The sequence below is a fragment of the Bubalus bubalis genome, chromosome 9, assembly GCF_019923935.1.
Source record: "Bubalus bubalis isolate 160015118507 breed Murrah chromosome 9, NDDB_SH_1, whole genome shotgun sequence".
NCBI lineage: Eukaryota > Metazoa > Chordata > Mammalia > Artiodactyla > Bovidae > Bubalus > Bubalus bubalis.
Window position 1 is genome coordinate 96,058,657 of NC_059165.1, and position 13,042 is coordinate 96,071,698.

General features: G+C 52.5%; 1 protein-coding gene across 4 annotated transcripts in view; it reads right to left on the reverse strand.

Moving 5' to 3' along the window:
* Positions 1-820: 820 nt before the first annotated feature.
* Positions 821-13,042, reverse strand: part of SLC44A2 (solute carrier family 44 member 2) — a 32,888-nt gene continuing 20,666 nt past the window's right edge. For 2 of the 4 annotated variants that reach the window (XM_044948165.1, XM_006068366.3), the window contains exons 3-22: positions 11,820-11,893; positions 11,614-11,698; positions 10,984-11,068; positions 10,675-10,785; positions 10,527-10,587; positions 10,316-10,439; positions 10,099-10,182; positions 9,902-10,014; positions 7,244-7,375; positions 7,053-7,152; positions 6,864-6,956; positions 6,603-6,687; positions 5,732-5,994; positions 5,552-5,646; positions 4,874-4,977; positions 4,694-4,767; positions 4,534-4,604; positions 4,281-4,369; positions 2,802-2,886; positions 821-2,015 (exon numbers count right to left, since the gene is read on the reverse strand). In XM_044948165.1, coding sequence (XP_044804100.1) covers positions 1,909-2,015; positions 2,802-2,886; positions 4,281-4,369; positions 4,534-4,604; positions 4,694-4,767; positions 4,874-4,977; positions 5,552-5,646; positions 5,732-5,994; positions 6,603-6,687; positions 6,864-6,956; positions 7,053-7,152; positions 7,244-7,375; positions 9,902-10,014; positions 10,099-10,182; positions 10,316-10,439; positions 10,527-10,587; positions 10,675-10,785; positions 10,984-11,068; positions 11,614-11,698; positions 11,820-11,893 — 2,035 coding nt within the window. In that variant the 3' untranslated portion in view covers positions 821-1,908. The other 2 variants (XM_006068365.3, XM_006068364.3) reach the window with 1 other exon arrangement.

Below are 13,042 nucleotides of genomic sequence, written 5' to 3' on the forward strand. Positions count from 1 at the left end.
ACCCACTCCAGTATTCTTGCTTGGAGAATTCCACGGACTGAGGAATCCGGCAGGCATAGGGTTGCAAATAATCAAACACGACTGAAGCAAGTTAACACACAAGTAGGTTTAGGAGCTATTTTGGAGGCGGGGTTAACAAGAGATGGCAGTAAGAAAGGAATAAATCCAAAAGATTGAGGTGAACAAGCAAACCTAGAGTGTCTGTACAGGATAGAAGCCGAGGGCTTTGAGGCAATGAGACTTAAAACTTTTCAGCCCCTTTCTTGCTGGGCGACCTTCAGAGACATTGCCAAACTTCCCTGCCTTAATGAGTGGGGACTGTATGTGTGCAGATAAAGAATACTCCAAAAATGGTAGCTATTTACAAAAAAGGCAACACTGGGGGGAGAAAGAAAATTAACAAGGTGGAGCAGCTGGCCCAGAGGTGACAGTGACAGCTGGCACCAGGGGGCAGTAGCGAGCAGGGTGGGGCGGCTTGGCCGGTCTGAAGCCACTTAAACTAGATTGTGGTGCCCAAGTGCTGGGCCCAGGACAAAGCATGCCTGGGGGCACGTGTCCAGGCAGTGTGCCGAGGAGGTGGGCAGGTCACTGCCGCCTTCTGGAGTCTGGGGATCAGAGCCTAATAAGGGGTATTTGTTCAGGAGAAACCTGAACGGCTGCATGGTAGAATTCAGTCGGAGGCCAGCAGACAGCGGGCTTCCTGCCCTCCCTCCTTCCCCCTGGAGAGAGTCGCCCCAGCTCGGAGGATCTCAGGGCGGCTGAAGCTGGGGTTTCCCCCCACCAGCCTCCCACTCTCCCCAACAAACACTCCAGGCCCAGGCGCTGTACAATAGGCACTTTATTAGTGGTTGGAATGCAGTTACACATAGGGGTGTGTGAACAGAATCGGGGAGGGGGCCAGGCAGGCACAGGAGATAGAAACCCCAGGCTGGGGTTTCTCCAGATCCCGGATCGGGGGGCCTTGAGATAAGGCGAAGGGAGAACGGGCACACCAGTTCCCCCGAATTCAACACATTTGGCAAAAGGATCCTCAAAGCGAGGAGACTGGGGGTGGAGGGTGCCCATTTGCCCAAGGCATCTACCCCATCCCCCCTTTCTTCGAAATCGTCCCTTGGGTGGATTCAGTTTCTTATCTCTCTTACAAAGAGAGGTGTGTCAATAAGTGGCAGAGAAAAGGGGAAATTTGGCCCGACTCAGCCAGCCAGCCGGTTTCCATTAAGCCGCTATTACCAACCTACTCCCTGCTCCCCACCAGCCTTCCCCCAGCCTCCCTGCCCCAACAACCTACCTCCCTCTTCTCCACCCCATCGACACCCCAGCTACTGCCTCCTTGGCCAGGAGACACCCCTACCTGGGCGCACACAGCGACACCCGAGGAGGGGATATAAGAAAGCATTCTTTAGCGGCCCCATCTCAGCCATGAAGACAGAGAAAAAGCTAACAGGCCCTTTAATGCATGTCCAGGTTTAAAAAGAAAGAAATGCCTGCAGTGGCCAGTAGCCAGTTGTTCAGCCTGGAGAGAGTTCTGGCATCCTGGCCAGAGCAGACGCAGGTTACAATGGCCTTGTTGCAGCCACAAATACTGTCCTGTCGTAAGAGGGGGCAGGAACCGCAGGGCAGCCCACAGAGGCCCCTCACATGTTGGATATTAAGAAGCCCCACCTGGCTTCTCATCCTGGCTGGTGGGGTGCGAAGTAGTGAGGCGGGGAAGTGCCCAGAAAACTCTGGCCCTTGGCATAAGAAGGCGATGCCCTAAATCCTGCAGGTTCCCTGGTGGTAACTGGATGACGGGTGGGGCAGGAAGGGGGCGGCAGTGATAGGACTTCAGGTCAGCCCGATGGGCTGGAGGTTCTGACCCAGCTGCCCAGCACCCATCGCGAAACTTCAGGGAGGGTGGGGGTGGGGCCTCTAGGCCTCCGCCTGCCTCTTGTTGGTCTTGTTCAAGATCTTCTTGAGGGTTAAAGACATGAAGTAAGGCCTCTCGGGCGTCCCATCGTTCCTCTCCAGGTCCTCCACTGTGGAGAGAGGCCCCAGAGCAGGAGGCATGAGGGGAGCCCAAGGGCAGGGGCACCGGGGGATTGGGTGGGTGGATGGGGAGTAGGGTGGGCCAGAGAGAAGCCTCAGAGGGTTAGGAAGCAAGAGGCGCTGGGACTGGAGCAGGGTGGGAATGGGGGCCGCACACACACACACACTGATCCCCACTCCCAGGCCCAAAAGCCCCGCATGCACCTGCCCTGATCTACAAGCCAGCCTCCCTCTCTACTCCTCGACTTCCGCCCGCTTCCCCTCCTCCGCACTCCCCTTCAACAGGATGTCTCTCAGCTCGGGCGACATGAAGTAGGGTCGCTCCTGAGAGCCGTCATTTCTTTCCAGGTCCTCACCTGGGCTCCCCCAGGAACCAGCAAGGGGGAAAACAGGGTGGTCAGGAAGGGAGGGGATGAGGGAGGTTCGGGGCAGGGGGGGTTTCAGGGAAGCCAGCAGGCATGGAGGAGAGGAAGAGAAAAGAGAAAACAAACAAACAAAAAAATAGACGGAGAGACCAGAGTTAGTGGCAGCCACAGATGCCCCCCACAAAGCCAGAAACTCCAAAGCTGAGGGCCCAAAGGACAGTGTTCCAGCTGCAGCCTGACCAAAGGACAAGAGGATGGAGCAGCTCTGAACGCCGGGAAGAAGCTGGGGTGGGGTGGGAGGTGGGGCAACCTGGGGCCCTAGGGACAGCCAGGCTCTGGGGAGGCCGCGGGCACCAGGTGGGCAGATGGGGGTCAGGGCCCAGCAAGGGTCGGGGGTGAGGGGTTACTCACAGAAACAGAGGAAAAGTGTGTCCACACACATGCCATAGACACTGAAGAAGCCATGGGCGATCAGGTAGGAGCCAATGACCACCGTCTGGGCAAAGGACAGACAAGCTGTTTCCACCCTTCTGCCCAAGGCAACCTCTACCCACCACCTCATCCCTTCCCAGCTAGCAGCATGCCATTTCCCTGCTGATAAGCCAGCCCCTCATTTAAGGCCTCTGGCTGCATTTTTTAGGGAATAATAGGTTTTTCCAGTATTCTTTTTTCTTTTTAATTTTTTTGGCTGCACTACAAGGGGTGTGGGATCTTAGTTCCCAAGCAGGGATCGAACTCATGCCCCCTGAATTGGACGCAGAGTCTTAACCTCTGGACCGCCAGGGAAGTCCCTAGTGCGTGCCAGCTGTAATGCCCACATCCCTGTTAGACTGTGTCTGTCCCATTTATATCCCCCAGCAACCTGGAAACTCAGAGGGCCTTGGTAGGTACTTGATAAACATTGATTGACTAAAGTGAGCAGATTAAATAACTTGCCCAGAGTCACTCAGAACCAGCAAACAGAAATAAAAATCGAGGTCACTGGGCTCCCAAGCCCTGCACTCAGATACTGTACTGCTCTTAGGGTGATGACCTAAACCCCCAGCCACAGCCCCATCCTCTGCCTGCCCGATCTCCACCTCCTCATCCCTTCACTCCCTCCACACCAACCACACTCATTTGCTCACTGTCCCTGGCATAGACCTGCCTCAGGTGTTTGTCCCCTCTGCCACAATATTGACTGCATCTCTTTCAGATCTTAGACATGACATCACTTCCACGGGGAAGCCCTCTAGACTCCCACACCTGCCCACATCCTCCACTGCAAGCTCTAACACTTGGTTCCCTGTAATTCTTCTTCTGGAACGTACAACTTTGCAAGTGTACATCTAATTTGCATCATCATGGGCATGTGGAATATGTGGGATCTTACTTCCCTGAGCAGAGATCGAACCCATGCCTCCTGCATTGGCAGCATGGAGTCTTAACCACTGGACCACCAGGGAGGTGCCATGTCTATTTACTCCTAAACTGTAAGGCCTTTGAAGGGAAGCCCTCCCAGGTCATGCCTGAACATGGTTGTGCTAAGTCGCTTCAGTCGTGTCTGACTCTTTTTGTGACCCTATGGACTGTAGCCCACCAGACTCCTCTGTCCATGGGATTCTCCAGGCAAGAAGACTGGAGTGGGTTGCCATACTCTCCTCCAGGGTATCTTCCTGACTCAGGGATCAAAACTGCATCTCCTTTAACTCCTGCACTACAGGCGGATTCTTTACCACTGAGTCACCAGGGAGGCCCCAGAACATGGTTGGTACTTAATAAACGTTTGTGGCCTGAGTTAATCAACCATTCCCCACCTCTGCTTCCATTCACATCTGTCCAGTCAGAGGAGCCCAGGCGAGTCCCGACATCTCCTTTCCCCAACCCCTGCCCACCCCCAAAGGTTCATACCACTACAGGGACCCAGTAATAATTGAGGGATGGTGCTGTGTCCTGCACGATCCTGATTCGGTGAGTGAAGAAGAAGAAAGCCAGGATCCCTGGAGAGCAGAAGGAAATGGAGATGGTTGAGGGTTCTGGATAAAGGAAATGCTTCCCCCACCACCAAGAAGACCCCAGAGAAGACGGTTATCATAGAAGACATGGAGGCCGATAGCAGCTCACAAATGACCTCCAACAGTCTCCGAAGCCAGACAGCACTCACCCACGCTACCGACTATCAGAAGTTTGCCCAACAGGAAGAGGAAGTCGGTGACTTTATCCAGGACAGCCACCCTACAGGGGACAGTAAGAAGCAGACATGAATGCTGGCTCAGGGCCTGGGGGAGGAGGGAGGTGGCCAGAGAAGGGTGTTTTTCCCTGACCTGATGATGTTTCTCATGAGCAGGAAGAAGGCGTTTCTGGCTGAGGTGCAGAAGTTGGTGCCATAGATGGCAATCTGGAGGGAGGTGGGAGCGACTGATTAGCCCCACTGGGCCAGGGAATGAGGGCTCCCCCAGCTAGAAGCAGCTGGTGGGTTAGTTCCTGGTCCCAGGCCTACTCACCATGATGTAGGCATTTCTGTTGAGGAATTTGATGAATTTCTCCAGACACCAAAAGCAGCATTTGAGACAGCTCATGAGGAACTTTGCAAACTTGTTCTCTGCCGCTGGTAGATGAGAGAGATGCAGAGGTGAGAGGAAACCCCACTCGGCCTGGTAGGAGCCCCTACTTCCTTGTTTCACACACTTGGCAGAGTCCAGGACTCTTAGAGCCTCCTTCTCGAATAGACAAGGAAAGGGAGACTTGATTCAGAACCCTCGGGGTCCTGCCCCGCACGCTGGTAGGAACCAACAGTGACTCTCAGCCCAGTCCCCCAAAACAGGCATTCAGCCCAGCCTCGAAGATAGGAATAAGTGACAACCCACACGGCTACCGTGGTCCTGCCTCCCAGGCAGAAGCCAATCCTTGAGACCTCCTTGGCTTCACCCCAATATACAACCAATCCCAGCCTGACCGTCCCTTCAGGAACCAATGGCGGCCCCGCCTCTTGTTCCCGCCCCTTCAAAGGAAAGAACTCCTTTCAATGGGCTCTTCCAGCCATTCCTCATCACAGGAACGAATCATGAAAGCTAAACTCTGTCCCAGCAATTTAGCCCCACCTCCCTCCAAGAATCAATCCCAATCTACTCCCTTAGCCCCGCCACCCCATGGGAATCACGTCAACCACCTGTGGGCCATACCTTTCAAGCGCTGATCCAAGTACTCCAGTATCACTCGGATGACCTGCACGATGGCCAGAAGGAGGGAGCCAAAGGCCAGGGAGCCTGTGTGATACCTTTGAGCCGAGGGGGTGGTCAGTGGCCGGGCCAGGCCTCTTCCACTCCATCTTACCCCCACCCCCAGCCCACCTGGGTCCCCACCTGAGCGCCCGGCCAAAGGCAGAGAAGAGCGGGAAGGCAGGCAAATCATCCGGCTTGTTCATGGCCCAGTAGTAGGAGGCGAACGCCCCGGCTAGTGTGACCTGGCCCAGTGCCAGCACGAAGTTGGCCAGCCAGAAGAACATGAAGACGTTGAAGATCTGCAGGCCCAACAGGGCCCGGTGGTAGGTTGATTCACCACCATAGAAGGCGAACTGGCAGTGGGCTCCAGGACACAGGCGGGATTCATTGGAGGAGGGGAAGGTCTGTGGAAGGGATGCAGAGCCTGGTCATATCATAGGGCCTTGTGGTTCAGAGTGGGCTCTGGGCATCAGGTCCAGGTCAGGTGGACCATGGGGTGGGACAGGAATCATGAGGAACTAAGTCAAGGAACTAGAAGTTTACAAGAAGGGCTTGCAAAAGCGATTCTAAAAGCAAGATCAGAGATCATTGTCTCAATGGGCATCAGGGAGGCAGGATAAACTATCATGAGGATCAATGGAGTGGCCATGTGGACAGATCACAAGTGGCAGAGATCACTATGAAGACCACAGAGGGCAGGTGAGGGGCTTGTGAAAAGCAAGGACAGGGTTCTGGAAGCAAGAACTGGCTACCACTGGGTGAAGAGAGGGCTGCAGTAGCAGGAGACAAAGTCAAGGGTAGGGGGAAGGTGAGTGGATCAGCACTTAGGGAGTAGGGGGGAGTGGGGGCCAGGCTGGATCTCTTCCCCACCCCCCATGCCCCCTGCATCTGGCACAGGACATACAGCAGGCGTCAAATATTTGCTCCAATGGTCCCCAAGTGGGAACAAGAGATTTCAGATCATCTGTGGGCTATCAGAGAAACAGCCACCCCTCTATTTGGGGACACTCACCTCGGGGTTGCAGGTTTTCCCAGCAACTGGGCAGCTGGTCTCATTGAAGATCTTATAGACAGCTTCGTTGGAAGTGGACAGGAAGCTAGAAGCTTGTTAAGGAATCTAAGTTCAGGGCTTAGGGATCACAGGGGCGCATAGAAAAAGAATCCATTCCCACACCAGTTTCTGGCCTTGCCCCCAGGCTGCGGGTCATCTCCAGGCAAATTGGGCACTTTTAGCCATCCCTGGGGTCAGAGACCAGGATCTGATGGTGGATACATAGCAGTGCTAGCCCAGTAGGCGATGCAAAGGCACAGCAGGAAGAAGGTGACCAGTGGGTACAGCAAGGAGCACATCACGTATCCCACAGCCCTGGAAAGAGCAGAGGCACAGACATCAAAGCCCGAGCAGCCCCCACGACTGCCCCAGTCTGACCCCAGACTGACCCTCTGGCACCCCAGCACCCACCTGCTGGCTTCTTTGATGAGTGCGATGGCAATGAGAATTCTCTTCCGTAGAAAAATGAGCAGCAAGATGATAATAACCTCAACGATGCTCAGAATGATCACTGTGGGGGGCAGAGGGTGAATTCAAGTCTGCCACCTGCCTGGGCTCCCCGCTCCCTCCCAGGCCTCACCAAGTGGGGAGCTGGTACTCACTGAAGGCCACCCAGGTCTGCCGCAAATGCAGATACACTCGGAAGTCCGTCTGGAAGCCAAGGTCCACCAGGGAGACGTCAGAGCCGGCCTCACCACGCAGCCGAGCATACTCCATGTAGCAATGCAGTATTCCTGCACAGGGGAACCACTGTGCTACCACTGACCTCAGCCCAACCACCGCTCCCCCAGCGCTGCAAAGCAGGTACAATCATATCCATTTAACAGAAAACAAAAACCAAGGCTGAGAGGGCACTGCTGTTGCCTCAGGGCCTTTGCACTGGCTGTTCCTGCTGCCTGGTTCAGTCTCTCCCCAACTGGATCCCTTACATCGTCTAGTCTCTGCTCTAAAGTCACCTTCTCATGCAACCTTCTAGGATCCCTTCCCCCCTTTAGAATAATACCCTCTTACACTCCAAATTCTTATCCCCCTTCACTGTTTTGACATCCCAGAGGTTATCTGGTTTGTTTCTTGTCCATCTTGCCCATACCCCCCTGGAATATAAATTCCACAAGAGTAAGATTTGTCCTGGTGTATTCATTGCTGTAAGCCCAGGACCTAGAAGACTGCTCAGGACATAGTCATTCAATACAAGATGGATGAATGAATGAGTGAGCAGGTATCAGGGTTGTGTGACCTGAGGCTTTCCTGACCCCTCTGCATGCTCAGTTGCTTCAGTCATGTCCGATTCTTTGAGACCCTAGGGACTGGAGCCCATGAGGCTCCTCTATCCATGGGATTCTCCAGGCAAGAATACAGGAGTAGGTTGCCATTTCCTCCTCCAACCTGACCCCTCTGCCACCCTATAATGATGATTCACGGGTGGGGAGGGAGGACATGGGTGCTAACATCCAGTGGGGCAGCATTAGGGATTTTCAGCATTCTCTTTAGCTCTCTGTAGAAGAAAATTATAAAGTACAGATAACATACAAAAAGCTAGTCACCAGGGATTTCCATGGTGGTCCAATAGTTAAGACTCCAAGCTCCCAATACAGGGGGATCGGGTTCAGTTCCTTCTTGGGAAACTAGATCCCATATGCCACAACTAAGAGTTCTCATGTCACAACAAAAACATCCCTTGGGCCACAACTAAGACCCAGCACAGCCAAGGCTAGTAACAAGTTGGTAATGGTGGTGATTTAGTCGCTAAGTCATGTCCAACTCTTGCAACCTCATGGATTGTAACCCACCAGGCTCCTCCATCCATAGGATTTCCCAGACAAGAATGCTGGAATGGGTAGGTAGCCATTTCCTTCTCCAGGGGATCTTTCCAACCCAGGGATCAAACTCAAGTCTCCTGCATTGAAGGCAGTCTCCTGCATTGCAGGTGGATTCTTTACCGTGGAGTCACCAAGTAACAAAGGCAATAAAACTATTTAAAAAACAAAAACAAAAATGCTAACCACCTAAACTAGCACCTAGCTAGAAACCACTAGTAACATGAATATTTTGGGAATTCCCTGACAGCCCAGTGGTTAGGACTTTGAGCTTCTACTTCAGGGGGCATGGGTTTGATCTCTGGTTGGGGAACTAAGATCCTGCATGCTGCGCAGTGTGGCCAAAAAAAAAAAAAAAAGAATTATTTTAATGTCTGTGTCCCCAATTTAGGTTGCGTATCTGGCAAAGTTTAAATGAATAAACAGAACATGAAGCACTGTGTTCAGAGTCACAGGGCCCTTCCCCATCTCATTTACACCCTATCTTCTCATCAAGTCTCTGAACCGGTAAATACTAATTATTCTCATTTTATGGAGGAGGACATTGAGGCATGGGGAGGCTGAGTCACTTGCCCAAGGTCATACAGCAAGGAACTGGAAGAGGCTGTATTCAGACCCTGGGCTCTCTGGTGCCAGAGCATGTGGCCTTAACCACTGTGCTAGATGGTCTATTTGACGATGACTTTGCTGTCAACAAAATACAGATCCAGCCCTGTTTGGGAACATTATGATCTAACCCATCGCACATAAATGAGCATGGAAGTTGTTTCCAAGTGTCTGCTCTCATAAACAATGTTGAGATGAACATCTTCACAAATATTCCCAGTGAAAGACATAGAGAATGTCTGATGGCTCAGGAGAATTTTTTTTTTTTTTTTTTTGGTCATGCGTTGCAGCCTTCAGAATCTTACTTCTGTGATTAGGGATCAAACCCAGGGCCTAGCAGTGAAAGCGCAAGTCCTAGCCACTGGACTACCAGGGAATTTCCTCAAGAGACGATTCTGGGTTTTTTTGGCTGTGGGATATGTGGGATCTTAGGCTTCCCAAGTGGCACTAGTGGTAAAGAACCCGCCTGCCAATGCAGGAGACATAAGAGACGTGGGTTCGATCCCTGGGTTGGGAAGATCCCTTGAAGGAGGGCACGGCAACCCACTCTAGTATTCTTGCCTGGAGAATCCCATGGACAGAGGAGCCTGGTGGGCTATGGTCCATAGGGTCACAAAGAGTCAGACACGACAGAAGTGACTTAGCACTGCATGTGTGATCTTAGTTCCCCGACCAGGGATTGAACCCACGCCCCCTGCATTGGATGCATGAAGTCTTAACCACTGGACCGCCAGGGAAGTCCCAAGAGAAGATTCTTGATGGGTCAATGACAGCACCAAGGGCACAGGCGCTTTGCAGACAGTGGGGAGGGGAGGACACAGGGAGGGAGAGACTTACCGTAGCCTAGGACCAGGATCACCATGACAATCATCACCCAGACCATAATGCCAGCCAAGAATCGGAGCAGGATGATGAACAGGAGGCTCAGCACCATGGCAATAATCAGGCCTCTGAGGGATAAAACGGGGACATAAGTGGATCCTGATCCCCTCACCAATCTCAGATAGGGTAGCTTACTTTCCCTCTCAACTTACATGATAATCCAGTACCAGGAGACTGTGTAATCTTCAAATATCCTCATGGCCAGCTGCCGGGCCTCCAGGACTCCACTGGCCTTCCTGGGGGAGGGCAGACAAGGCTTAGGTAGGATCCCAATCCATGACTGGGCCAGCCCCAGGGGATGCCCTGTTCCCTACCCCACCCCACCCCCCAGGAAAGCACAGCGCTGGCGTGGTGGGTCGAGGTCCTCACTTGGCGCCTTCCACCAGCTCCGTGATGTTTTTCCGAGAGCCAAGCCCATCCTCGTAGGTCGTCTCGTTGCCCACCATGAGGACCCCCTTGTGGGCATGGACAGCCGGGAAACATCGCTGGGCAACTATACGGAGTTGGAGATGGGACCAGTCAGGTGGAGCCCCTGAAACCTCCTCAGGCCCCTCCCGAGCCCATGGGACCCCAGACTCACAGGGTTTGCTGGGAATGAGGACAGCAGGGCAGTCTCCATCTCGAAGGACTTCAGCCACACCCTGCCAAGAGACAGCACGTGGTCGATCCTGCGGGCCAGTACTCTGGACCTGCCTTTGCCCAGGCTCCCTGGGCAGTTATCCACTTACCTTGTTTTTCTGGAAGCCAGGTAAACAGTACTGCTTGTAGTACTCAAAGTCCTCAGATGCATGAGCACTCAGGTAGGTGAGGTAACGGCTGGGACATTTCTCCACACAAATCTTGGGAGGGGCAGGAGGCAAGGGTTGGGTGGGGTCAGAACAGACACCTGAGCCCCTCTTAGGACAGAGGTCTCACCCTCCTCCCCCTTATTCATCGAGGGGAGAAAGAGGGCTGGGAGAGAAGCTACTACTAGAGGAGGAAAAAGGACCTGATTGATGTAAGCGGGGGGACAGGAAACAGGAGGAGAGGGAGGTTACCTGGGGGGTGGGACACTGGAATTCCAGCAGGACCAGGGGGCTAGCACACTTCACGATGTTGAAATAAAACAGGAAGGGTTTGTTCCTGGGGTTGGGGGAGGGAGACGGAAACTGTCAAGACTTCTCCATCAGCCTATATGGAATTTCTTAATGAAAATAGAAATAACAACCATAATAACCACAACAGCAACTTCATGCCAGGTGCTGTTTAAGCACTGGACATGCACTGGCTCATTTAGCCATCAGAAGAGTCCCATGAGAGTGGGAATGTCAGGATCCCCATTGCAGAGATGAGGCCCAGAGAGTCTGAGACACTTGCTGTAGGTCACACAGCCAGGGAATGGCACAGCTCATTTTGAGCTTGCCCATTTGCCTCACCTGACATCAGATCTAGGACTGTCTCTTCTCTGTCTCTCCCCTAATATGTGGGCCACCAGAGGATAGGACTCTGAATGTCTCATTTAGAGCCCTGTCCCCAAGGCCTAGAACAGAGGCTGGGGATGGTAAGAGTTTTATAAATACTTGTTGACTGGACTAGTGGATGGATGGAGGTGAGGGAAGCCTAGAACCTTCTCCCAGTACTGAGGAAGCTCCCTCCAGACCCAGTAGGCCCCAAGGAGCCACACTCACTCATTCTTCGTGCCCTTCTGCCCGCAGAATTGGCCTCGGCTGTCAGTGGGGTAGATTACCTTTCGAGGGTCTCCATGAGTCCAAGCTGTGGAGGGATCCAGGAATGTTGAGGTGATGGGACTCCACCACCAGCTCCCCTTCTGCCCCAGAGGCTGTGGGCTGCCCGCACACCCAGGAACCGCCACCCCATCCCCTCCTTCGCTTACCTATGATGCCTACAGCTACATAACCCACGATAGCCAGGAAGAGGAAGACACAGCAAATGATATCTGTGCAGCCTCTGTGGAGGAAGAGACCGTATCAGCGTGGGAGTACTGGTGCCCCGGATATCATGGGCCCAACCTGCCTTGTGCATGCGTCCATGCTCAGTCATCAGTCATGTCCAACCCTTTGGTACCCCATGGGCTGTAGCCCGCCAGGCTCCTCTGTCCATGGGATTTGTCAGGCAAAAATACTGAAATAGTTTGCCATTTCTTCCTCCAGGGGATCTTCCCAACCCAGGGATTGAATCCAAGTCTCCTGCATTGGCAGGTGGATTCTTCACCTCTGAGCCACCTGGGAAGCCCTGTCCTGCCTTGTAAATGTACCACATCCAGGTGTTATTTGGACACACGTTCCTGAGTGGTACCAATGCTGTATATTTTAACTATTAATGCCTTTCACTGCAGCACTATTGACAATAGCCAAGATATGGAAGCAACCTAAGTGCCCATCCATAGCTGAGTGGATAAAGGTGTGGTATATGTGTATACAATGGAATATTACTCATGTGTGTGTGTCTGTGTGTGCGTGCACTCAGTCGCTCAGTCGTGTCCAACACGTGGCGACCCCATGGACTGTAGCCCGCAAGGCTCCTCTGCCCATGGAATTCTCCAGGCAAGAATACTGGAGAGGATTGCCATTCCCTTCTCTAGGGGGTCTTCCCAACCCAGGGATTGAACCCACATCTCCTACATTGTAGGTGGATACTTTCTCTCTTTTTTAAAATTTTATCTTTTTTTTATATCTGTAATTTTTGCATGTGCATTCTTTACTGCTGAGCTACCTGGTAACCCTGAAATATTACTCAGCCCTCCATGAAGAATGAAGTCTTGCCATTTGCACAACATGCAACAGACCTGGAGGATATTCTGCTAAGTGAAATAAGTCAGACAGAGAAAAACAAATAATGTATGCTTTCATTTATATGTAAAATCTACAAAACAAAACAAATAAACAAACAACACAAACCAGAAACAAACTCACAGATGCAGAGCACAAACTGGCAATTGTCAAGAGTGGAGGTAGGTGGGGGAATGGACAAAACAGGTAAAGGGGATTAAAAGCTACAAACTTCTGAAGAGGTACAAACTTCCAACTACAAAATAAATAAGTCATGGGAATGTAATACACATAGGGAATGCAGTCAAAACCATTCTAATAATACTGT